The sequence below is a fragment of the Anolis sagrei genome, chromosome 2 (assembly GCF_037176765.1).
Source record: "Anolis sagrei isolate rAnoSag1 chromosome 2, rAnoSag1.mat, whole genome shotgun sequence".
Lineage (NCBI taxonomy): Eukaryota > Metazoa > Chordata > Lepidosauria > Squamata > Dactyloidae > Anolis > Anolis sagrei.
This window is the reverse complement of record NC_090022.1, coordinates 26,536,832-26,564,156: the sequence shown is the minus strand read 5'-3', so window position 1 is coordinate 26,564,156 and position 27,325 is coordinate 26,536,832. Positions and strand designations below refer to the sequence as shown.

Below are 27,325 nucleotides of genomic sequence, written 5' to 3'. Positions count from 1 at the left end.
AACAATAAATAATAAAAACAGTCTTGCCAGTCGTATTGCTTTAAACTGGGTTACCTGAGTCCGCACTGCCATATATTCCAGTTCAAAGCAGATAATGTGGGATTTCATGCAGCTGTGTGGAAGGGGTGTTATTTTAAGGTTAAATGAAATTTGAGTGCATAATACAAGGAGCTTGAAATATCATAGATATGTTCTAAATTTTGAAATGGAAGTAAAATAAAAAGTAACTTTTCTCACAAAACATTGCAGCTTAGAATACACATCTCACAAACATCTCCACTGATAAAATAAATCTGTTAAAGAGGTTGTCCTGCAGATAGAAATTTCTGCCAACACCACCAAAGGCACAAATAAAAGCAACTGTTCACCTTTTAGTCCGATGCTCCATTTTGTTATAAGCTACCTACAGACACTTTACATGTGCACGCAACTTAAAACTCAGTTTCACTTAACAATGCAGCCATCCTCCAAGAGGATAAACAGCTCAATCATGCAAAAGCCAGGGCAAATAAAAAGGTGATAAGTAAGACACAAGCCTGCTGTAGATAACAGAGATGGTACTCACTGCATAAGGCAGCCCTCGGTAGCTGTGCCTCTGGGAAGCCCCGTAGCCGTGACTTGCATACACATTCTTCTCACCAACAGCTGGGCTAGCTTCCACAGACTCAGGGCTGCAGAAAGGGCCAAGAGCAGAACCGCTGAGTACATGGAACGGTTCTTTTCAAATAATTAGCCTGTTTGTAATTATTTCTCTAATCCTATACAGATATCCAACCAAGTATTGGCATGGGTAGGGGTGGGGAAGAGAAAGGGGGAGGTGCTAAGTGACATATCAAATCCATGACGGCTGGATTGTGAAGGAAGCAGGGAGAAAAGGCAAAAAATATTGGCAACTTCTCCAAATAGAGCACTCTGGATAAGGAGGATTATTAACCTTCCTACAGCAAGAGATACAGGAATAAAAAAACAACTACTGATGATGGTGAACTTCAAACTGACTAACTACACATTCATGCTTCTCCATGGTCTGCTACTGTAACCATGACTGCCCTGCTTTAAGTTTAATTTCACTCTACCAACAACCACCAACTATATGAGAAAATAATGTACAGTTTACAACATCTACTTGCTGCTTCTCTATTTCAAGTTACTTAACACAAGAGATAAGCCAGGTTACTGTTTCCTTGAGTGAACCCAGCAAGGGCAGGCCACCCATACTTCATGCCACAAAATATATCTACCTGGATGGGGATGAGTTCCTGACTATGCTGGGCCTCCTGATAGGACTGCCTTGTGAATGACTACCTTAACCTGATACTAATCGAATGAACTGCATTTTTCCACCACAAGGTGGCAGAAAAAAATCAGCACAAATTGTGGTACAAAATGGACAATTAGTGAAAGGCTGTGGGAGGCCTTGTTAAAGAAAAGGAAACAGGAAAAAGCTTTAGGTGATGAAGCCAAAACGGTACTGCCAGAAGGAGAAATTGCTCTCTTTAGAGGGAGTCTGAAGGGAAAGCTAGGAGGAGTAGGAGCTACCACTACAAGCACACACTAAAGGTATAAGGTTCAGGAAATGTCTCTTCTACAATTTAGCATTTGCTTACTCAAGAGCCTATCTCTCTGAAACATCTCTGAACACATCACAATTCTCTTTCTGCTAAGACAGGTAAACCTTCATAGGCACTGGGGCCATTTTCTAGTCATAAAAGCTTTGTCTTGAACCCAACTATCTTTTCTTGGTGCCCTACTGACAAAAGCAGCTCTCAGTACATATCCACTTTCTTATCTCTGATTATGCCACTCATTTGTTCAGTCCTTTCTACTTGTTTTTGAAATATTAATTGAAAAATTGAGATTTTCCTCAAATACTACTGTGTAATGTTTTATTTTGATGATGAAAGGTAAGAATTGATAGGTGGATTTTACGTCTGCATGTATTTGAAGTCTAATGTTACAAAAAATATAAGCTACAGCTGCTTCTATCACTACAATGTGGCAAGGATAGAAGGCATCTCAATGCCAGATGACAAACAGTAAGGCATTTCAATCTGACCATATCATGGAATGTAGCCATTACGATTTCTTGGGACTCCCAGGACAAAAATGAAATATAGCACAAAATGTATCATAAGAAAGCCTGACTGGAAAAAAAGCTGTAAAGAAAGATTTAAATCTGAAACAAATCTAACATTAGACACAGGGGCATAGATTCTTCAGGAACTTTTTGGCTACTTTTTGGATTCCAGCTGGACTGAAGCTGAATTGATAAGTGATTATGTTTCAACACACAGAAAGAGGCAAGAACTGGATATGTTTCATATAATCCAGAGCCTCATAAAAGTCAAGCAAACAAATGCCAGAAACACATGAGGATTAGCTCCTTCTAGATACAGATTTTAAGGCAGGTGGTTCAATCACGATTCTTCATATATGTGAAAATTGCTCAAGACAAGACCAAGCGTACAGAACATCAGCAAGGAATAGTCCCTTTTTCATATCTGACAGAGAACAATTCAAATTTGGTCACCTGCCTCCTGTTGATACCTTTTCATGCTGTGGATCACAATGCTTCTACCACAGAACATTTCCTACAAGCTATCTCCTAATAAGTCTCCCCTAGGAAAAGAGAGCTACGCTAATGAGGGGTAAAATTCCACATAACAGTTTTGAGAGAGGCAAGAGGCCCAATGCCTGAAAGATCCTCCTTACCCACATCATACAGCCATCTGTATCAGCAGCACCATGCAACTTAGGCTACAGGAGAGGAAAAGAAGAGTACTGTCAGGGCTCATATCTTGCAAGTCACCTATCAACCAAGATAGGACACAACAGATGTGAATTAAAGGGAAACCAGTGCTCTAGTCAAAGTATTTTGTCTTGGATGCAGTTTAGGGGAAAAGGGGTTGAGTGTATCTTTGGCAGTCCATCTTGATCTCTAACATGTATTGAGGGATTTCCAATTTAGGTGTTGTAAGCCTAACTACTCCCTTCCATTCCAGGCTCGCCAGGATAGCTGAGATTTGGACACAAAAGCCTGAGGCCATGCCCTCCAGACACTTAACAGGCAAGGCAGCACTTACTCAGATCCAGCAGCCATATCTGAATAAGATGTATCTGGTGTGGTGACTCCCAGAGGGATTGCAATGCTCATGACGTTTGTCAGGGATCACGGAGTCCAAAGGGTAGCGACTGGCAGCTCCAAGGGCGGGGAGCAGCCGCAGAGCCTCGGCCAACACGTCACGGACATGGGGAAACCTGCCAAGAGGAAAAGAAACAATGCATTGCATTTTTGTTTATCACCCCCACAAAGAAGTGGTTTACCTTGCAAGCCATCCTAGCATTAAAAAAGTGAGAGTGCCAAAAAAAGGGAATGAGGAGCTTTAGACAAGGCATGTTGTTTCTTGTGTTATTTTTACATAATCTTCTCACAAACATGGCTTCCCCATGCGGTTTTTCTTGTGCTACGGAAGAGACTGCCAAGTTCAGGCAAGAAAACTGTGGACCTATCTTCCAAGAAACAGTCCTATGGGCAAAATTGCCAATATGCACAGGTGGGGTGATGGTGTTGGGGAGAGGAAGACAACTTCAAACCAGACAGCAGTACAGAGGTAATTTATTTATTTTACATTTGACAACTAAAATGCTCCCAAGTCAGTCACTGAGCTTTCACAGAAGGCAAGACAGAGTGCTAGAATTCCTGGCTTTTCCATGGTAGCTTGAGACAAATATGGGATATGAGGAAAAGTAAAGGTATGTGTCTGAAGTGTTGAAAGGAGAAACAGACCAGGACAGAAGATTGCAAAATGAAGAGAATACTAAGTGGCCAAGGCTAGGCTTCCATTCATGTTTCATGAAGCAGCTATCAAGAAAGGAGTGGCCCTCTTTTTTTTTCTTTTTTCTTTTTACATTTTTCTGAGAAAATATTGATTTAAACACATACGCTAGTCAGATCGGACATATTATTTAGTGGCATTTCTAATACAATGTATAACATTAAGTGAATACAGACAAAATAATTAAATGGCAGCACATGTAAGAAAAGAAGCACAATTTATTTATTTATTTAGCAATTTTGTATACCGGTCTTCTCCCTTCTATCGGGGGACTCGGGCCGGTTTCCAACAATAAAATCACAAAACAATCATTAAAAACATCATAAGGCCCTTCTCTCTGTCCCACCGCTCTCACAGAAGTACCTAGTAGGAACATAGGAGAGAATTTTCACAGTGGTTTCCTTCATGCTCTGTAACTCCCTTCCCAGAGAAGTTTGACTGCTATCCTCTCTACTTTTTTCACAGACAAATTTCCCTATCCCAACAGGCATTTTATGTGTGACTATACAATGCACCGGATACTGCCAATTCTTGTGCTGATGTGTGCGTTTTCATGATCTATGTTTTAACTTGATTTTTTATTATTTACTCATGTTTTAATTTGTGTATCGTGTCTATTTTTAACGTGTTTTAACAAAGTCACTTTGAGTCCCAATCTAGAAAAATGACAGACTAGAAATAAATATAATGATAACACACTGTGGATAAGTCTATTTGTATTTATCCCTTAAGTACAGAAGCCTTTCTATCAGAGGGAGTATTTTGTTTGGCCTTTGCATATGCGTCCAGGTTTGGCCAAGAAGCTCAGACCTTGGGCAATAACTATATGACCACAGTAATCTCAACCCTCTCAACTGCTTTGGTGGGAGATCATTGAAGAGAGGAGGGGGGAAAGCTTACCAGTAAGCACTGCTTCTTTAAAAGGGACACTGTCATACCTCACCAGAATTTTTTGCCAAACCAATGGTTCTTTCTTCATTATATACATACTGCAAATTAACAACCTGATAATTCTCTCTGCATAGAACCAGGAACAGTTGCTGCCTACACCATATCTAAGCTTTTCAGAACATCCCTATCTTAACAAACTACCTATATGCAGAGACAAGGTATGTGATGTAATTTGGGGGGAGGAGAGAGGAAAAAAAATCATTCTTTTATAGAGGATGTTTGTATTTTCTTCTAGCTCTAATATAGCTTTTTGTGCTTAAAAAAGCCCTCAGGTTTTATAGTAACTATTAGCATGGGCGACAATAAATGGCAAAGGCACAGAACTTCAATTCCCATCTCCGAGCAAGCAAGACACGTCAGACATCACACTACTTCTCTGATAGGTCTGCCAGAAAATGCCTTCCCTGTTCTCCTCTGAGAGAAGGCGGAGTAATGGGACTAACATCATGCTGCAGGGAGGGGCTGGGAATTCTCTCCAGGATATTCCTGCACAGTCAAAAGAGCTGTCTGCAGCCATAAAAGGAACACTCACGCTCAGGGGCTATGTTTCATGGCCTGCACATTTTGGCAAAGGAATAATATAACTCAGATGTTGGTGGGGTAATGATGTGTGTGCACGTGCGCGCTCACGTACATGTCATAAGTGACTGTGATTGCAAGTTTCTTTAAACTCTGCCACTTGTATGAACATTTTCACTACTATATTAGCATCCAATCTGTACTGCATTCACTTTCTGAGAAAAAAAAATCTGCTGAGGCATTCAGATAAAGGCATGGGAATCCCAAAAATCTAATTCAGGCTGGTAAACGGCCCAAATGTGGCTTTTGCTCTCACTGATTCTAGTTTGTCGTAGCCACATAGGAACAGAAAGATCTGCCGTTTTTAGTGCAATAGTTACAAGCCAGATTGACAGAAAATTAGGAAGGACAACAAGGCTTCTCCTTTAAAAATTCCACTCCAATTCTAGATGTCTTCCAGAAGGAACTTCTGTAATAGGAAGAAATGGGTCCATACTAGGTAACTTTCATCCCCACAAATATTAGTACCATTTAAACTTGAAGCACCAAAAGGGTGCTAGGCATTGTACCCAACAGCAAAATAGGGACAACAGAAGAAACAAAGGAAAAAGACAACAAATAGAGCATGATAAAGGAGTAACAGACACACTTTCTTAGTGTTCTTCCTGCTCATCCTGGAAACAGCTGAGGCTGTTGAAACAGTCCAGCTCACATTCAGCAGAAAGCCTCGCCCATACTATAAAATCAAGTTATGTAAGTGTGTGAACAGGGGTATAGCCAGAACATTTAGATGGTTTGATGGATAGATCTGGGGTGGCTGTTCCAAACCAACAACAACAGCCATTGTCTTAGTGGTGCATTTCATCCAAATGGCCCAAATAGGTTAAAAAGGCAAATACTTCTTCTGTAAACCAAGTCTACAACTATCAAATCTTAAGCTGCTTCCATTGCAAGAGCAATGGAACAGTGCAATCTTTGTTTCAACCATCTTTCTTTATTCTTCACTCCCATCTGACTGATGCGGCTGAGACTTTAGGGGCTAAGTGAGGAGCCGGCTGGAACGTTTTGTCTATAAAAACAATAAGACAATGAAGCTGGGTGCCCCCTCTGCTGGACTAGGCTGAGTTTAAACCAAAAGGATTGCTCTGTGGGGGCTTAATCCTTTTCTCTTGAATCTCATGAGCTATGTCTCTGAATTCTCAAAAAGAAGGGGGCAGGGTCAGCAGCCTAGTTTGAGCCTCAGACAGGGCAACAGAAGGATGCCCAGTCATTAAAATTCTCTCTGGCCTACATAATGAATCTAATACAAAGCACCTAACATTGTTAGAAATGTTTAATGCACAACAATGATGATAACCTCCATCAGTCTTTTAAAGACAGAAAGGGGCATCTGCCCTTAGAAAACTACACTGCTAATCAAATATGTGTCGGGGGGACGGACAAAATTGGGATTGACCTCTAGAGAGAAACAAACGAACTTGTAAAAATAAGTCTTTTGTCACTCTACAGAAGGCCTCCTATATTTTCATTTGACATGGTAAAGGATACATTCAAATTACATGTAAGAAAGCAATTAAATGGAAGGAAACCCTCAGAGATCCATTTTCAGCTTGTATTGTTGTACCCAAAAAGGTAGATTCTTCTCAAACAGAAAAATAAAATCCAGGGACACAAAAGTTTTGTATCAGGGAAAGGCATTCTGATGTTCATCAAGATTCTTGAAAACAGCACAAACCACTGTACAATTCACATCTTACACTTCAGCTAGTAAGTTACCCACCATTTGTTACAGAGACAACACAGTATTAAATCCTATCCCAAGGCACACATCAACAGAACTAATGATCCCTTACAGAGTAAATATTGTTCCAACCAAATAACAATTGGAGTTTCCAATATGTGTATGATGGCAAGATACAAAACTAGAAACAATTTTATGTAGCCATTTCTCCCCAACTATTCTAAAATAATTACACATTTAAGGTATCTATCAGTATAATTTTTCCATCTTCACTATTACGAGTTATCAGGTCAATAACTCTTCAATTTAAAGAGTAATTCTGATCTCACCAATACCATCTGGTAGCTTAGGAACAGAATATAACCAGCAGTCAAGACTAAAATCAGTGAACATAAACAGAAGGCACAAGGACCACAGTCATCCACTGCTGTATATCAACAACTCTGATGTCCTTCAAAGAAAAAGAAGACTATGAAAACATAAGAACAGGTTGCTACCCAGTGTTTCTATCCAAATTAATGATGTGATAGAGTTGGCAGTAATCTACTGGTCATCTTTGGATCTGGGCACTCGACTCTGAAAATAATCAAGGACATAGTCCAAATCCCATGCAGCTGCCTGGGTTTGAAATCCAAAAAGTTAAGCTTTAAAGACGGGGTAGCTGTTACATGTTGAACCTGAAGTATCCTCCTGTTGTCTGACTGGCCTGTCCAGAGGCTATGATCTTTTGTTTTTAGAATAAGCTTTTAGGAGTTGTGATATAACGTAGAAAAAAGTCCTCATTAATACCATTTCATGAATTAAAAACCACTGCATCCATGTTAAGATACATAATTATTCTCTTCTCAGAAAAATAAAATACATTAATTATTAAATCCAATACATTAATTAATTTTAACTTTATTGTTTATAATATGGATGATGCTTTGAAGCATTCTTGGAACTTCTATCATTTGTTTTTAGCTTTGGTTTGATGTGAGCTGCCTTGACTCCATCTGGAGAAAGGCGGCATAGAACTCTCCTAAATAAATAAATAAACTGCCATATTCAAAAGAGAACATGGAGATAATTGTGTTGGTGAGACATTAAATCATAGAATTGGAAAAGATTCTAAGGGGCATCCAGTCCAACCCCATTTGGCAATGTAAGAAAACCAATGCAAGCACTCCCAACAAAGAGCCATCCAGTCCCTGTTTAACAGTGGCAATTAATACATTTCTCATTTTGGTGAGCGCATTCCACAGATGCATTGGCTTCAGATTCTAAAACTTCCTTATGTGTACCATTTCAATTCACTGCCACCCAAGATGACAGAGATACACCAAAGACAGCCCATGGAGCCTTAAAGAGTAGCCTCTGAAACCCCTCCCAAAGCGTCATAAAGACTTTTAAAAGATACATTTTGTGCATTTTTTCATTCAAGCTTCCCAACAGCTCAAAACTACAATTAAATGCAAGTGATTTTGTTCCCCAACGCACCCAAGCCCACACTGAGATTAAACACCTACTAGAGCACCCTAACGTCAGCCCAAAATCATCAAAATATAAACCAGAAGAACATCAACCACTTCCAGTTTCATTTTAGCCAATTCTGAGGGGTTTTTACATATTTTTTTAAGCATGTGGGAGCTTTTGAGATGTGGGAGCAAAACTGCAATATTTGAGGCATTTTGAGAGGGTCTGGTGGCAAAACACCATCTAGAATTTTCTAAAGGAGGTCTGGGGACCTTTTTCATGTCAATGCTGCTCTCTGCATTGACATGGTGAGGGGTGAAATTGCTCTCCCACTACCTCTGAACGTGCCCACCCCCAATCTTGGCTGTGTGCACTATTTCCCCCTGCATTTCCCCCTCAATTTCTTCTCAAAGCCTTGTCTTTTCCATTCAAGCTTTTCAGTCCACTTGATACATGTATATTTCTTCCGCGATCTTAAACCATTTTCCCATTTATTTTCGCAGAAGTTCCCTTTGCTTCGAGTCAACCTTTGGGGATGGAAGTTCTTGGTCAAAGATGCCTCTTCACATTCCCCTGGGATTTTGGCCCAGAGACATATTATTTCCAGAACAAGCTTTTCAAAAACAGGATGTAAACCAGAAATTACTACCAGTTTACGTCTTTTAGCTTCTTTTTTTAAAATAAAAAATTGCAAGGCAAGGCAGTGCATCCCTTCAAAGTACTGGGAGAGAGGGAAGCAATGGAGTCCTCCAGCACCTGACATTTGTCAAACATTTTTGATGAAAATGTATTAGTAGCAAAATGTAAGTTAAATGCAGTCTAAATACTGGAGATATCAGCCTTGCATATTGGGTGACAAATCGGCCATTATACAAGAAATAGATGAACAAATGGAAGAGAAATGGTAAAGAGAAAATTAACACTGAAATATATTTGGGTGGGATCTCTCGCTTTCTTTTTATAATTTTGTTTTATTTAAACTGTAAGTAATAAATGCACAGACTTTCACATATTACTGGATTACAAGTACCATCACTTGATCACTGCCACATGATATTTAGGGCGAATGAAGAGTTGCATGGAGCTTTTCAGCATTTGGAAGACTGTAGATCTCCTACTTCTGAATAAACACTAAAGAAAAGTATAGAAAACCAAGCTCTACCAGAAGGTCCAACTTTATGGCCAGTACAATAATATTCCTTGATCACTTTCCAAACAGGTAGCTTTATGTGTGTCCTGTCCGCCCCCCCCCCCCCCCAAAATGGGCAACTGATATTTATGGTCTTTAAAATCTAAGATTTTACATTATTTAAGAGGCATACAGAACCTTTTAATTCGAAGAACCATACCAGAAATCCTACTTGGATTTGATATATCTATACACTGGCTGCAAACGAAGAACAGAAAAATTCAATATATTATGAAGCTAAACAGGGTCTCTGAATTTTTAGCAGAACATATTTTCTGAAACCCAATCTTAGTTGCTCTTAGAGGCATTGTAACTTCATTTATTTAGAATCTGGTATACACCCCAGAAGAGTTTCATACAAAACCGTTTCCTGGCAGGAATGCATTAAAATAAGAGTGAGCCCAAGACACTCATGTAGAACATGATGGGGACTGCACAAGCCTCTTGAAATTGCTGAACTGTAACTCTCAGAATTCCCCCTCTCTACTGGATATGGTGGCTAAGGCTGATGGGAAATGCAGTTCACCAATCTCTGGTTTCTCAGTTCAATTTCTGATGCAGAGATAAATACACTCAACTTAAATATGCCCAGCAGACTCTGGAATCAAAAAGCTATAAATATCCAGACAATTCCACTCCAGAAAAGCAAGGTGGGATCGCAAGAGAATGTTCTTCATATCACCTTCCCCATGCTCCTACTGATCTTATGAATGAGACAGGGAATTCATATAATAGAAGGATGATTCTATAGCTTCCAATCATATCTTTAGTTATACAAGGGAAACGGGATTTTTCAAGCACCACAAATCTGTTTAAAGATATGAAGAAATCCAGACAATTTAGCAGCAGAAAAAACTACATCAATTTACCTGTAGAAAAAGTTATTAACCTACATCAAAGGAGCTTTAAACATGCTATGATTCTGAGGGAACATTCACATATACATTTGGAAAGTTAAGATCCCTTCCAACCTTTTCCCTCAAGAATTGAAGGTCCTCTTCTGTCTTTACCCTATGATGGAAGCCCCATGAAGTAAGTTCAAAAATGTCTGCCCTTCTGGCTCCATCAGCAGTTAAAATGTCCCAGCTGAGCAAGAATATGAACCTTGGTTTTTATTGCCAAGACCACATATCTATTCTGTAATTGTGATAAAAAAAATTATGGAAAAATCTGTAGTGATAACAACCATGGAATACAATGCTAGTTATAAGCACAGTTCTTTCTAAAAGACACAAATGGCTATTGATAGTCCCACAAAATTAATAGCAAAAACAGCAGCAAAACAAAATTTACAGGTTTGTATTCTTTGTCAAACTATCCCGAAAACATTTTTCTGATCACTCTTGAGTATCTTACTGAAGGTACAAAAATGTACTGCATGAAAAGTAAACAGAGATCAAAAGAATGCTAGCATTGTGTCATATACCTGAATAAAGTCACATATGTAGTTGAAACTAAAGTAGAATTATGAAAAACCAAAAATTAAAGAATCCAGTATTTTTAGATGCACACCCCAACCAAGAAAAATGAAGCCAACACTTCTGGATTCATTTTCCTCAGACCACACTCGGAGAGAGGGAAAACTCATAAGGAAGAGGCCAGCACAGTCACATTAGATCTTAGCTTTTGATATCACCTATAACAGCAAAGCAGCTGGTGTGGTTTTGGAACAGCACAAAGGGAGGCATTATGTCACAGAAGAAGTCCCTTTATTCTCTTAGATCATGCAAATATACAGAATGGTAGATGTGAAAAACACTACAGTAAGAACGAAAATAGAGAACATCATCTAATGCTATAGTTACATCACCTTCTTTCTTGTAGTTTTAACACAAGAAATGTAAATTCTTTACATTAATTAAACTGATTTTAAACTTATTTCTTCTATCCACCCCCACATGCACAGCAGCCTAACTGGCACATTAGTAAAAGTCTTTTGCTATTCTGGAATATTTGACCAGAAAATCTTTTTAGTATGTTATTTACTTCCAGAAACTAAAAGAACACCCAGATAGAGAGAAATGGCATTGGTATAGTTTCTTTCATATGCCAAATCTTGGGTCCTTATAAATACATTCTATTCTGCTCATCTTGTCAAATTTCAAGCTGTAGCTATGCTGCTTGAAATAAGGAACACAGACAATAACAATGAGACAATGACCGGAAAATACTTATCTGATCATTCTGACCTTGCATTCTGTACCATATGGCTGACAAACAAAAAGCCTACGAAGACACAAGGCTGCCCTCTTTACCTGTGACCCAAGTGGCTTAAATAACAGAAGAAAATCTGTTTACAATCTGGAAGGACTAACAAATAAGAAAGGGTAGAACAATCTAAATAAAGGGAAGTCCAGTGAAAGAATATGAGGAAAAAAATGAAGGCTGAGCTGGAAGATTACAATCAAGAGGGCTGTTGCTGATTTACATATTTCAGTTCCATGTTGCCAGATCAGATGTGGAAAACTCAAATTATCCCTTAACATATTAACTGAGAATTCTGATGGCTGAATAATCATGTTGTTGCTTGCTTCCTCCTTTCTAATATCATTCATTGTATGCTTTTTGGCACAAGACCATAAAATCATGTAAAAAATGAAAGCTGGGATTCTCAAAATGTAGAAGACATCTCCTATACATTTTTGACACAAAAACATGTCAGGAAGAAATATAAGCTGCATTCTTATTAAGGCCCTGAACTAAAATTGTGAATACTGGAAATTTAACTGGTAACAAAACCTAGAATCCTCTAATATCAAAATTACAGTTTTAATACTAGAAATTTAATTGGGGACAAAACAGTAGCAAAATCAAAAATTATTTAAAAAGCAAGCTCTTGGACAAAGTTATCAATTAAGAACATGCAGTAAAACTCCACTTTTTGAGATTTATTATTAAAAGCCAAGGAATCAATACATCAAACAAAACACTCCCAAATACTCTGTCTCCTGATATACTACTGAAATTCAAAAAAGGACACGCCCATATAAAGCAGAAAGCAACAGACTGTCACAGAAAAAGTTAGTGCAGGTATTCAGATTTTTTATTTTTTTTTAATGTGAACCCCCACAAGACTCTGTCAGTAAAGTACTATTGTATTTTTATTAAATACAGAAGGGGTTTGAAAGAAAAAGAATGTATTCCACTGAGTCATAGGAATATAACACAATAAGAAGCCTAAGCTGGGTTAGAACTCATATTCACATCAATAATGTACGAATTCCCAGGACAATTCACACAAGCTAGAACAAATTACTGAATGTAAGCCAGAATTGTATGCTGCACATTCAATGTTTCTGTTACCAAGCAAAAGCAGGCCCCAACAAAATTTACCAGGAATAGTTCACTGGATTGGAAAGGGTAAAAGCACTGTATCTGCAAGTCTGGCTGTACATTTCTTATATTCAAGGGCACCATGTGACAGGCACACTCTGCCTGCTTGGCCACTCCCAGAAAAGGCAAACAGAACAGCTCCAGAATGAATTCCAGCAGGGATTTCAAAGGCAGACATTGCATCAGCCAGGTGTACAGGAAGCAGCTGGGATTCAGAGTCCAAAGGGCAGCTGACCTACTGAGAGCCTCTCTGAGCAAGCTCTCTTTCTGGATTCCTGTGGGAAGGATGAGCAGGAAGGAGAAGGAATGCTTCAGAGACAGAACAGGCCGCATCTGCTTTGCAAATCTTTGTACTAGTGCTCCGGACCTGGCTCCTCTCCCAGAGATGATGCAATCCCGAGGAACAAGGTCTGCGCCAGAGAAAAGTATTCACAGCTTATGCAGATGGCAAGCCAGCCAAAGATTTCTGAGGAAGACATGCCCGAGCCAATCCAAAGGCAGCAGCCTCCCTTCCCCACAACTACCCCACCCCATCATTTGGTACAAGGAGGAATCCCACATCGCATGTCATCATCTTGTGACCGGGGGACTGATGAAGAGGGAGGGAGGGAGGAAAACAAAAAACGTATCTCCTGTGTTCCCCAACTTGATCCATTTGAGGAAGAAGGAAAGAAACAGAAATGTGCAATCTTGGATGGGAAATACCCAGCTCCTGCTCCAACACCCTGAGCGTTGGCTCTTTACTCACTTCCTTGCCAGAACAAGTCTAAACTCCCCAAACACGTACACAGAAGCTCTGCTGTGACTGGCTGCTTTGGCCCTACTCTCAGAAACCATGCAGAGACACAGGAATCGGGAACCATGGCAACACGACACAGTGCAGCAATTATGGAGCTGTGGCGGCTCCTCCATACTTAAAGTTCAGCCCCTTCTTCCATTATAAAACCGGATTTTAACTCTCTTTCCTCCTAAAAGTTTGCAACAATCATTATTCACCCTGATCAAAGTCATTTCATGTTTTGCAGACTGCTGGCACATTAATGTTTGTGGTGTGTGGACAGTGGAAATTCCAGCATGGAAAAGAAAAGTATGGCCAGCTACTCTCTCACTCACTCAGTCTTTCTCACTCACTCATATACCTCTCTTAAACGGATGCTAATTTTTCTTCTTCTAGGGATTTTAATCTTTCTGAGTCTTCACAATGGAATTTAAACTGTATAATCTTGTATGATTCAAGATGTTCTGGAAGATCGTTGAGGTAACAAAAAATAACATTAGGGGATAGCTACTAGGGGGTTGGACTGGATGGCCCATGAGGTCTCTTCCAACTCTATGATTCTACTAGTAGAGTTGAGGTACCAGATCACATTTAACTTATTCAGATACTCCCAATACCTGAAACTACCCCAATGATGTGCTTTTTGAGACTATGTGTGATTCCTTAATGCAATTAATGTAGCAAATACAAAACACTAGCACAGATTTCAATGTAGCAAATTTAGGAATTAATGGAGCCTTGCTCCTCTGTTGTTAATTTATGCTTCCTGTATATATATGTACATATTATGCTCCTTACCATGATATAGTATCCCTTTAAAATAAATTAGCATAACTACAACATTTAACCTGTTCATGGATACCGCCCAATACCTACATTGGTTATAAAAATAAAATAATATAAATAGATGACCCCTATATGAAAATGGCCAGATCCCCAATAACTGGACCTCAGAATTCTATCATGTCAGCTCATGTGTGGTCAGCCATGCAGTATATAGCTAAGTCAATTTTAAAAAAACTGCGCACATCACATATGGGAATGCAGAAGACCAGGTCCTTAAACTGGTTTAATATAAAGCAGCAACAAGCACCGACCTGTCCAAAGTTGTTTCCAAACACAGATCTGTAATCCTACAAAGCTGAACAGGCCATTGAACATTCCCAAAGATGTGAAAACACAGAAATCTTTTTTGCCATTCCCTCTAAAAGCCCAAGCCAACTCTATGATTCTATGAAGCTGAATACCAACTACAATTTTATCTAGCAAAGCAATGGCAGATTCTAAAAGTTTAAGATACACAAGCTGCCTTAAAACCAGTGTGGTTCATAGAACTGTGTGAGCTATTATGACCACAGCTGAGATTCCTACAGTTTCATTCTTGAAGTCCTATCTACAGTCTACCCAAGGTTCATTTTAGCCAACACACATTCTATGTTCTTCCTAATATCTTCAAAGGCTGAACAAGATGCCAGGTTTTCAGGGAGTTGGAGGTTGCATGCTCCAGACAAAACAAATTTCAAGGTTTCAGAGACATCTCCCCTGAAAAAGTATAGTGTGTGTATGTACCTTCAAGTTGCCTATTAACTTATGGTGATCTCATGAATTTCACAGGGTTTTCTCAGGCAAGGAAAATTCAAGGGTGATTTTGCCAGTTCCTTCCACTAAAATGCAGCCTAGTTTTCACTGGGGTCTCCTATTCAAGAACTCATGACCAAAGCTCCTCTCTCACTTGAACTACCAGGAAAACTGTAAAATTATTTTATGTTTGAGTGCATGAAAAACCACATACTTACCCAGATATTCACGTTTAAAATCTTTACCTGAGAGTGCAAGGGTTCCTGCTATTCTTAGCAATGGCCAAGAAAAATATCTTCTTTATTTAGAGTGTAATTGACCAAGCCAACCCCTTTGCATTAAAGCAATAGAGGTAGTAAGGAAAGATGGCTTCTACAAAAAAGGAGAATCATGTTTTCCTTTGCATTAAAGCAATAAAGGCAGTGAGGAAAGGTAGCTTCTACAAAAATCTAAAGGCTGACTTGCCACTATCAGTCCCCATCCTTATCTAATCTTCTAGATGATTCTCCAAATCCACACCAACCTAATCTTGATGCCACTCCTTCAGTAAACTAGAGAATACATTTTACAACAGGCTTCAGTGGTCATGGACTTGAGAAACTGCAGTATTTTTTCTGCATCTGAACCTTTGTTCTTGCTGTTCATCCTAGTTATAATGTAGCATTTTAATAATTCTCAATCAATGCTGTCCGTTAATATCATGATGAAGAATAGGAGCAGTGGTGCGCCCTTACATGGATTTCATCTAAAAAAAAAAGCAGGCATCTGAATTCTCTGACTTCCAGATACATCCTGACCATTGTCACCAAAGGTCTGCATTATAGCCATATCACTAAACTTAACTGGCCAAATGCCATTAAGATTGGTAATATGAAGAAATGTCAAATTAATAATTAGGCAATAGTGGTAGCAAAAGAATTAACTCACACTTTCAGGTAAGCAGGTTGGTTCTATCATAGGGGTAGGTTGTGTCATATTATAAAGCAGTAGCAGGAACCATACAGTGTGCATATACAGCTACGAACGCTACTTCTACAGACCTCAGTATCTTCAACATTCCCAAAATAAGAAATGCCGAAAAGATAAGAGAACCACACTTTCAAAATGCACAATTATTCTATAAAACAAGAAGTGAACTTCTAGTCATTTGTTTTCTTTCAGAAGCAATTGGTGCAGTCCATACAAGTTAACAAATTTTCCAGGACTCTGCAGTTTCCTTCTCTGTTTTTAAGGAAGGCATTTTACTACATATAATAAGAATTTATCGAGGGGAATTGAGAGAGTTAGAACATAACTGCTGGAGGCAAAAATAATGAATCTTTTCTTATGCCTTCAGAACCAGCACCTCCTAATCTACTTGCCCACCTTATCAAACACTGCCCTATTAACTGTTTCCTCATCTAGCCATGATGCTCACTGATTTCTTCTAATGCTCTAATAAGGTAATCTGCTAATTCAGCATAGTAACAAAGAATCCCAGTTCAGAAGGGTCACTGTAGAACAGTGAGGCATTCATAGCATCCAACATACCATTTTATCTGCAATGAAGTTTTACATCTTATTGAGAGAGTAAACCAACCTCCCTAACATTAGCTTTCTTGACAATTTTGAACATTGAGTCTTACAGACATGCCATGCTTCGTGCTGTTGTTAACTGTGTACTTTGTTGCAACTCCAACCTTTTGCTTGAATGGTCTCTAGTATCCATCTGGTTCACTTATCAAACAAATGTCAATCCATAGGCACTTTTGAAATCCTCCACAAAAGCTTAAGAATTTCCCCCGTCCTCAATTGAAGGCCTAACTGTAGTGTTCGTCCTTTTGGGGCTTTTAAATACACTTTTTCTACTCCTACCTCATCCAGGGTTTTATCATTTTATTTTGTTCATTTGGCCTGCCCATTGTGTTCGATTTTTTATTATACTATTTTGCTTTGTTTACTTTATTTTGCCACTGTGTGTACTTTATTGTGATGTAATTTCTGTTGTTGTAAAAAGGTAAAGGTAGTCCCCTGACATTAAGTCAGTCATGTCTGACTCTGGGGTGTGGTGCTCATCTCCATTTCTAAGCCGAAGAGCCAGCGTTGTCCATAGATGCCTCCAAGGTCATGTGGCCAGCAAGACTGCATGGAGCGCCGTTACCTTCCCGCCAGAGCGGTACCTATTGATCTACTCACATTTGCATGTTTTCTAACTGCTAGTATTTGCACTTTATTTTGCTATATTATATCTTTGGGTTTGGTCTCATGTTAGCTGCCACAAGTCCCTTTTGGGGAGATGGTGGCAGAGTATAAATAAAGTTTATTATTTTTGATAACTATGAGCACCATTTTAGCATTCATAAACTAGAAGATAGGCTATATGGCCCTTGTGATCTCTTTCAACTCTATGATTCTATGGTTTTATGTTGGTAGGAAATAGTAAACAGATATAAAGGAGGCATATATGTGTAAACCTTCAAAATGCAATTCCTGAACGCAAACAGAATGATGCAGCTCAGACATTCTCAATGAAAAAAATATTCTATTTTTTCTTAATGCAAGCAATGAAACTCCATAGACCAGATCTCTGTGACATCATACAATCAGTATGTGATACTAAGCAATAATAATAATAATAATAATAATAATAATAATCCAACCTTACTTTAAAATAAGAAACACAATAGCTGAGCGAATTTGTGATTATCTAAAACGATAATATACTGTAAAATATACATGTATTTATACTGTCTGTCCTTTTTCTGAATGCTTCTGCATCAATCATTAGTGGATATCTTTCTCCAAGCTACACATTCATAATCCAAACTTGATAGTAAAACTTACAAAACTCCATATTGTAATAAATTAGTACTTAGGGCATCACAAGACTCAAGCAGTCTACTTTTCTAAAAAAATGAACAAACAACAAACAAAACAAATCTACACCTTAGAACATCTTATGAAAACAAGATGTCATAACTGTTATCCTACTCCAAGGATGAGAAATATGTTCTCCATAAATTGTTGAACTGCAACTCACAAAACTCCTCACTATCTTAACTAGGGCTGCTAAAACCTGTAATCCAACGAAATCCATAATTCACAATCCTGTTTTATAGATTACAAAGGCTTGCAATGGCTTGATTGTGTTGGTAGGGCTAATATTACCTAACCAATGAAGCCTACATGTCCCAGCATGCCATAAAATTTCAAGAGAATTACAACATGCTGGGAATTATAGTGTATTCGGTACTAACTAGAAATGTAAACTGAAAACAAGTTACTACAGATCTGCCACTGACAGGTTTCTAGTGCAATCATCCATTTGACTGGACATTATTAAAGTGATCCAGCTAAAGACATGCTTCAAAGTACTTTTTAAGGTTTCTTACTATATAGCAGTTTCTCTCACCCTGACAATCTCCAGATGTGTGTACTTCAACTTCCATCATCTACAGCTAGCAGGGCTTGAAGCATATTTTCAAAACGCAAACTTCATAGTTTCATAAATTGTCATATTCCCCCCATGCATTGATATAGTGAGAAGTCATCCACAGTAAGACTTAAGAGTAATTGATCAAGAGAACTAGTTAGTAAGCAGGTGAAAGAATACATCACACACATATATATATTAAGTATTTATACTTATATTGAATACAAGTGATGTTTTATTTACAATAAATTCAAATAATATTTTACCTTTACTTTAATGATACAGTATATATATAGTACAAGGAAAGAAATAATCAAAATCAATAAGGCATCAGATATATGAAAGAATGTAAACTACAATTTCCATCTTAAAATAACAGGAAAACATCTACCCAGATGAAACGCTGACAAAGCAAGGAATCAGCCCACATTTATCAAGATTGACAGAAAAGACTATATTTTAAAAGCTGTAAAGCTGCAGCATTTCAGCAAATATAATAAGTTTGGTTTTAAAAACTGTTGACTATTCTGATGCTGTAGCTAACCAAGTATACCTCTTTGCGTGAAAGCTTGTTTCTGTTTTATCAAACCTATTTCAGTCGTAACTTAAGTCAATTAGGAAAAGATTTAAACTAATCTGAAATAAGATGGTCTTAACACGAAAAGAAGTGTCCAGACAAGGTTGGCATCAATTAAAATCAATTCACTAAACCTGCACAAGTCAAAAAGTTATGGGTTTAAAACTCTAAATTCACTAGTAGGAAATGAGGCCCACCGTGCCTAGTCCCTAAGAGTCTTCTAATCATCATAATTGCCACAATATTAGAAATAGCACAAAAGTATCAAAAAGGCATTCATAAAAATCCAAATTTATGGGAATAAAATTTACAGGCTTTCAATATGTATTAAGACATACCATTCATACTTCAAGCTATAAGCTGTATAATCCATATTTTAGATTAACATACAGGTGTGTAACTTCTAATACTGGAAATGTTTTTTTTTAATTCTCTGATATGCTCCATTATCTACTTTTCAAAATGAAAAAATGAACTACAAAATTAAGACTAAAGGCAACCATTTTTAATTTATTCTATAGCACACACACACACACACACACACATATATATATATTAAAAAGCTGTACATATTTCAGAACAATTAGTTGGTTTAGGTCATTTTTTTCCTAGCTGGGGCCTTTCAGATGTGACTGACTGCAATTTTCTGTTGTATCCAGACAACATAATTGGGAGTTGTAGTCTACCACATCCAAAAGGCACAACTCTGGGGAGGTCTAGTCTAGGATTAGACTTAATATACAATGGACCCAATCTGCCTTTAATCATAGTGTCCCGGTCACCTTTAACAAATAAATACTCTTCCACTTAAGATTTAAGGTAAGAGTTATGAACTATGCCATAATGTTTGGAGGGCAATGTGAGATTTGGCAATATACACAGAAGTGCCTCATGCATATTGGGGTGAGCCAGATCATATTCTGAGTGTTTTTGGACAGGAATCAATGCCAAACTGGCCACAATGTAATGTCATTCATCCAATGGTTTCTTGCTTCCATGAAGCTATAATCTGATATGTAGTGCCCAAAGTCACAATCCATAGACAGCTTGGCCTCTCTCTCTCTCTGTCTCTCTTTGCATCACGTTCCATAGGTGACATGTTATGTTATAAACACAGGAAGGATTCTATATAAGATAAAGTAGTAATAAAATGTTAGGGAGTTTGGTGGTTAATTTTAGATAATAGCTTACTGTGTCTTATAGCTTGTCCTAACTTGACATCACAGGTAGGAGATTGCCTCAAACAGTAGCTCTCAACCTTTGGTCTTCCCTACGTTTAAGACTTTTAACTCTCAGAAATTTCAGCCAATATGAACAATGATCAAATATTCAAGATGCTGAATATAACATATTCAGAGGACCAAAGGTTCAGTCAAAGTAAAAAAATATATAATTGAGTGAATTAGGAAACTAAACAACCAATGGCAGATGTATTTTGTGAGATATATATATATATATATATATATATCAGAACTGATTTGTATATCTGGGGGGACTGTTCATGCCAAATTTTGTATATTCCCGTCTGTGTTTCAGCCTGTATTCAGCTGACAAACTTTGTTGTAACAGAATATAGTTAACACACCTTGAGCTCCATGAACCCCAAGGAACTAACACAAGTGAACTAAACAGGAGATGTACTTTTTAGTCACTCTGGTGCAATTTGCTAAAACTGTGTAACTAGTAACTTGTCAGGTATTTACTCTTTCAATTCATAGCAAGAAAAAGATAATATTAAAACTGTCCTGGTCAACCTAGAAGATTTTAGTATGTAAATTGTTTCAAAATGCTAAAGCAGAGAGCTACACTCCTCAGCAAATTTTAGACATATAACTTGAAGGCACTCTAGCAAAGTGATACACTTACAAGAAATCAATCCCCTTTTAATCATGAAGAAGCCAATTTGAGTTTTATAAACTACTAGCCGGAGTACCCGGCATTGCCCAGGTTATTAGAACAAGTCATTTTTTATTTTACAAAATGTGTAAGGTTGTGAGTGTGCTACAACTCACATCATGACAGATTAACTCACTAAAGGAGCCACAGTGATGCAATGGTTAAACCATTGTTCCAATCGCAAGATGGGGCGAGCTCCTGTCTGTCAGCTCCAGCTTCCCATGTGGGGACATGAGAGAATCCTCGCACAAGATGGTAACATATCCGGGCATCTCCTGGGCAACGTCTCTGTAGACAACCAATTCTCTCACACCAGAAGCAACTTGCAGTTTCTCAAGTCACTTCTGACACGATAAAAAAACCTCCTTGAAACTCCAGCAATACTTAAAGTTTGTCATGTTGAGCAAGTTTGCTCTAGATGCAGCATCGGCAGAGTTTAGTATGTTCTCCAGCTACAGGATGAATTACAACTCCCACTATGGTAGGTCAGTCCCATCAAATCCCTACAGTACATTCAGTTGATCATGGGGGTTCTGTGTGCCAAGTTAGGCCCAGGTCCATCATCGGTGAGGTGCAAAGTGCTCTTTGACTGCAGGTGAACTATAAATCCGAGTACCTACAACTAACAAACATGAAGGCCAATTTCACTCCAAACCCACCAGGTATGTGTGCCGAATTTGGTGCAGATCCATCGTTGTTTGCATTCACAGTGCTCTCTGGATGTAGGTGAACTATAATTCCTATAAATTAAGGTGAATTTCCCTCAAAGCCCTCCAGAATTTTTTGCTGGTCATGGTGGATTTGTGTGCCAAGTTAGGTCCAGGGCCATCATTAGTGAGGTTCAGAGTACTCTTTGACTGCAGGTGAACTATACATCCCAGAACCTACAATGGATATAAATTAAGGTGAATTCCACTCAAACCTCTCCATTATTTTTCTTAGGTCATGGGGATTCGGTGTGGCAAATGTAGTCCAGGTCCATTGTCAGTGGGGATCACAGTTCTCTGATTTAATGCAGGGTGAATTACAACTTCCATCGTGAGGAGTCAATCCCCCAAACTTCCCCAGTATGTTTAGTTGCTGATTAGTTCTGCTTTGTTTGTTGTGCACACAGAGTTGAAAAGAGTACGAAAAGGTTAACGGAGAGGCAGTGGTTGGGATCATGCAAATTCTACACCAATGGAGAGAGTAAGAAATACTGAGATGTCTCTGTGGTGGAGGAAACACGTATCTAGGATGAAACTGGTCCTGAATGAAAGTATTCCTTGGGTGGTGGGCAGTATGGTGTTTGGGGAGGACATTGGCTACATGTTCATGGCATTCGCTATAACCCGTAAAATGTCATTGGAGGGAGGGCTCCTCAGCACTGTGAGTTAAAGCTGTTGTGGAAGCAGAAGCCTGCCCATGGAAGTGGACAGGTTCTGTTAGTTTGTTCGCAAATTGAATTTGTATGTAAGTCGGAACAGGTACATGTTTAAAATGTAACTCCGGCCAATTTTTAAAAATATTTTGGATAGCATAGGGAAGCGTAAACACCCTAACAGTTTGTTTTGCTGTCTGTGCCCCTGCTTAGAAGGTTTCACTACAGTTTCTGTTCCTGTGACAAATGGATTTTGTAAATTTTGGGTTGTCATGGAAACATGGACTGGTGATTGAGCTTCAACGGAGACACCTTTGTCCTAAGAAAAGTCTTTCCAGGAGTAAATTTCCCTTTTTACGGGTAATTTCCTCTCACTTCCTGTTGTCTCACCCTGTTCTTAACTATGAGTCATATGTAAGTCGTATGCCTGTAACTCAGGGACTACCTGTACACTTAAAGACAATGATCACCTGCAACTGGGCACAAGTCTTTCCATTTTCAATCCACTAATACATACTGAAGCTCCTCAGTACATGCAAATAAAGATTAGATGTAGTGGCCTATTTTCCCCCAAATTTATTCCTTTATTATGATGCTTTCTAAGCAATCAACAACCATTTTCTATCAATATGGTGGAAACAATCACATAGGAACACACAAATAAAGACTGCCGTTATTTTGGGACACAGGTATCTTGGGGCCAGACAAAACTCTACTCTTTCAAGGAGGAGACACACACGCATGCACACACACATCTTTGAAGACATACTGTTGTTTCTTTGCCACTACAAAACAATACCAATTCTGTTCTTGAATGTGGTTTGATTGGACAATGTTTTTCTGTCAAGACCTCTGTTTAAAACACATGCTGATGGAGAATAAAGTTGAAGTAGTTCATGAAGACAGAATGAAAGATATGATGAACATATCCCATTTCTTTCTTTCTTCATATCCTCATTCCATTCTCTCCCTTTATATCTTGCTTCCTAGATAGCAGACAGTAGAAGAAGAGGCAGATGGCTCCTTCAAAGACCTAAACTGGCCAAGTAATTTTGAAATGGAACTGAGGGCTATGCAAGATCAAGTTGAGGACCATATGCAGCTGTAAATTACTGACCTTGTTGTTAACAGGCATTCAGTTTCAGTAGTGTTTCTTTGCATGTGATCAAGACTAGGTTAACTTAAACACACAATTTAAGCCACCTTGAATTTGACATAAACATCAATTTAGTAGTATGATAAAATACAATGGGAATAAAGAATATTATATCACCTAGCATTATTTTAATATATAAATATGACACAGGATAAAAAAGGAGAACTAGTCTCCTGTATTAATTGGCATTTGCATGTGGACAATATTTGAACCTTCAAGTTAGTCAAAAGAGATAATACCTCACTATATTCTGAATTGTGTGTCTTGTGTGTTCCTCAAATCACCTAGACTTATGGCGAGCCTCGGGATTTTTCTTTGGTAAGGAATACTTAGAAGTGGTTTTGTCACTTCCATACTGAAATATAGACTGTAGTGTCTGGTATTTCTTGGCAGTCTCCCATCCAAGTGCCAACCAGAACTGGCCCTACTTAGCCTTCATGATCAAACATGATCCATTGCCTTTTAGGGTATCTGGGCACCATCCTGAACTATAGATATCAATATTTCAAGAAGATGCATTTAAATTAGATGTACAGTAGAATGATACACATGCAAAGGTGGACTCCAGAACTGCTGCCACAGGAGTCCACCTTTGCAATGGTGTACCCCAGCACCTTCAACTGGGTAATCAGAGAAAACAGCTCCAGACTTGTGGAATGAATAAAAAGTGCTAGAGCAGTGAAGCAGACCTAACTTTTCAATCTCCCAAACACTGAGTATTTATTTTCAATGGTATTTTATGACCCTATGCTACTAAAGACAACAGTGTCAGAACAGAAAGCAAGAAACATTAAGTAAGTTCCTGAACTATTTTATCAATCCATTGTTCAAACTGAGAATTTAGAAACTACCCAATCCTATCATTTTCATTCACTTTCTCATTCCTCTACATTAAAAGAGAAGCTCATTGTTAATAACAGAATTTTACTGAAAATAATTTATTCAGTGCTGGTTTGTACTGTCCTTGGGTTTTCTAAAAACACATTTACAAATATATGCCAACATCCAAACAACATTTCATTGTTATGCTGCTATTTCAGTTTAACTCCAAAAATCACAATGTACTCAAAGTATGTCTTTACAAACTACCTACTAAGAGCATCTAAAATCTTTGTATAAGTGACTATACCAGCAAGATCTACAACCTGTAACTTCCTTTACTAAAATGTGTTATTAACAGCCCAAGTACATGGAAAAACTAAGTGACAACATTAAGATAAATTAATAAGTAGACTATGGTCTACTGAATCATTACATCTGTCCTATTCTGATATAGCAAAGTATAGTACTTTCATTATGAACAAGAAAAGCAATGCTCTGTTACAGGAACACCAAGATGAACTCTGTAAAAGGACGACACTCCTCTCTTGGCAGATTACCCAGCAACTATTCCATATTTTCACCAAACACCCATTCTGTCTTAACTGGTCATTCATATGTAGGTGCTGTTTTTGGACATGCTGCCTCTAATTTGAGGATGGCAAAAAAGAAGCAAGATGATTAAAAACATTTAATATTTTCTGGGAAGTGCAGAAGGACATGCTGAAGACCTCTAAAGATGAGCACCTTTATTCTGAAACCACTCATTTAACATAATAGAAACATGTTAGATTTTGTCACAATTCTCTTTACACCTTGAGCTGAACATGAACTTTGTATTTCCAAGGTATCTGAGGGCACATTACACTGCTGAATTAATGCAGTTTGACACCACTTTAACTGCAACTGCTCAAAGGTATAGAATAATAGGTGTTTGGTGAATCATTAGCATAGAACTCTTTGGCTAAAACATGGTCAAATTACAACATCTAGGTTCAACATTACAACATTAAGCCATGGCAGTTAAAATGGTGCCAAACTGTATTAAGTCAACAGAGTAGATGCACCCTGAGAGTGAGTGCACATCCCATAGTGTCTTTATATTCATCTCACCCTCTTTGTATTAATTTATTACCATTTTACAATGGGTTAATATACTATCTTCCAGTTAATATGCCCAAGTAAACTCAACAAAATACTGCAGAGGTACCTTTACCGATTAAATTACCCTTTAGGATTGTGGGACCTAAAACAAACAGAGACGCACAGTAGATATGACTCTGATTTCGTACAGTAAACTGAAACTCTTGAAATTCAACATGTAGATGTCTCACACAATTTCATTAAACCTTGTACTTCTGTGATCACCAGAGCTGTAAAAACTCAGATGTATGCTTGCTGTTGTTCCTTAAACGTTGCTTCTAAAATCTTGATTTTGAGTCTCAGGAGTCTGAACAATGTTTCTAGTCTTACAACTGATTTTCTAATGTCAGGGATTTGTATTAAGCTGCTTCAAAAAACATCTAGTCCAATAACACCTGTCAATCAAATAGAAATAACCAGTTATGATCCAGCCTCATACTACTAAACAACACTGGAGGTACATGGCATTTATCTAAAACTCTGCAGTTGGTTATCAAATAAGTCATCTTAGGAAACTGAGGCACACATTTAAAATGCCATTGTCATCAGTAAAAACATTTTAATTCAGAATGATTATTTCAAGTTCTGCTAGTATAGTTATCAAATGTATTCAAGTATGTAAAACCTATATTCTAGGGGTTGTCAAAAACCACACTTACATGACTCCCCAAGATCAAGCAAACCACAGATTTGGGAGGTAATATCACTCCAGCCTCGGTCAGGCCGATCTGAGAATGAGAGGAATGCACAACATCTATTTGTAAATATGCTTTTGGAGCTTGAAAACAGTCCAGCACTGTTTCCTTCACTGGCTCTAAAATATTATCAGACGTGGAAGTCAGACAATTACCCATATCCTATCAACTTGGAAGGCACTTCAACATTATAACCCCTGACAGATCAAGGACACAAGAAGAGATGAAGGAGGGGTTGGAATTCCCTTGGCAATCACTAGTGCCTCCTTAGGAAAATTTGAACCATTAGTTTGAAGAGTACATATAGGAAAGCCCTACAAGACCTTTCCAACACACAAAATAAATATTTTGGCATTAATACAACCTTTGCCCTTAACTGGAAGATGTTTCTAGTGAAAGACCCCAGAGTCCTTTATATGGTGTTTGAAAAAGCCCAATGCTTACAGGAGTAGTACATTTAGTATAAACATGCCTCAAACACCTCTGTGTACAATCTGTCTGTGTTTCTAGCAGGAAGGGGCAATTCTTTGGAATATAATTTGCTGCCACTTACAAAAGCAACATGTCATATTTCGATTGTGCTTTAGTCTGTGAATGGAAAATCCTCTAAGCACTGGAAACTTGGTGTCTGCTGCACACACCCAGTACACAAAGCAGAAATTCTTGTCATTAAGGCAAGAGAGGCCCAGGCAATGGAAGGGGAGGAAAAAGATCTACAGACAATAAGAAAAGCATATGGCTCTCTCAATTTACTAGAAGAGATGCTGAAGTCAAACACTGCAGTCTCGGATCAGAAGCTACATTTTTCTCACTGCAGAGAGATCTGATCAAGTCTCACTATCTTGAAAATGCTGAAAATCAGGTAAGGTATTTGTTAATTCTCATGT

General features: G+C 38.3%; 1 protein-coding gene across 2 annotated transcripts in view; it reads right to left on the bottom strand.

Moving 5' to 3' along the window:
- The window catches only part of SETD5 (SET domain containing 5), a 68,545-nt gene that overhangs the window by 36,256 nt on the left and 4,964 nt on the right, over positions 1–27,325 (bottom strand). For both annotated transcript variants that reach the window (XM_060766546.2, XM_060766547.2), the window contains exons 2-3: positions 3,084–3,258; positions 566–671 (exon numbers count right to left, since the gene is read on the bottom strand). In XM_060766546.2, the coding sequence (XP_060622529.2) occupies positions 566–671; positions 3,084–3,154 (177 nt within the window). In that variant the 5' untranslated portion in view covers positions 3,155–3,258. The remainder of the gene's footprint in view (positions 1–565; positions 672–3,083; positions 3,259–27,325) is intronic.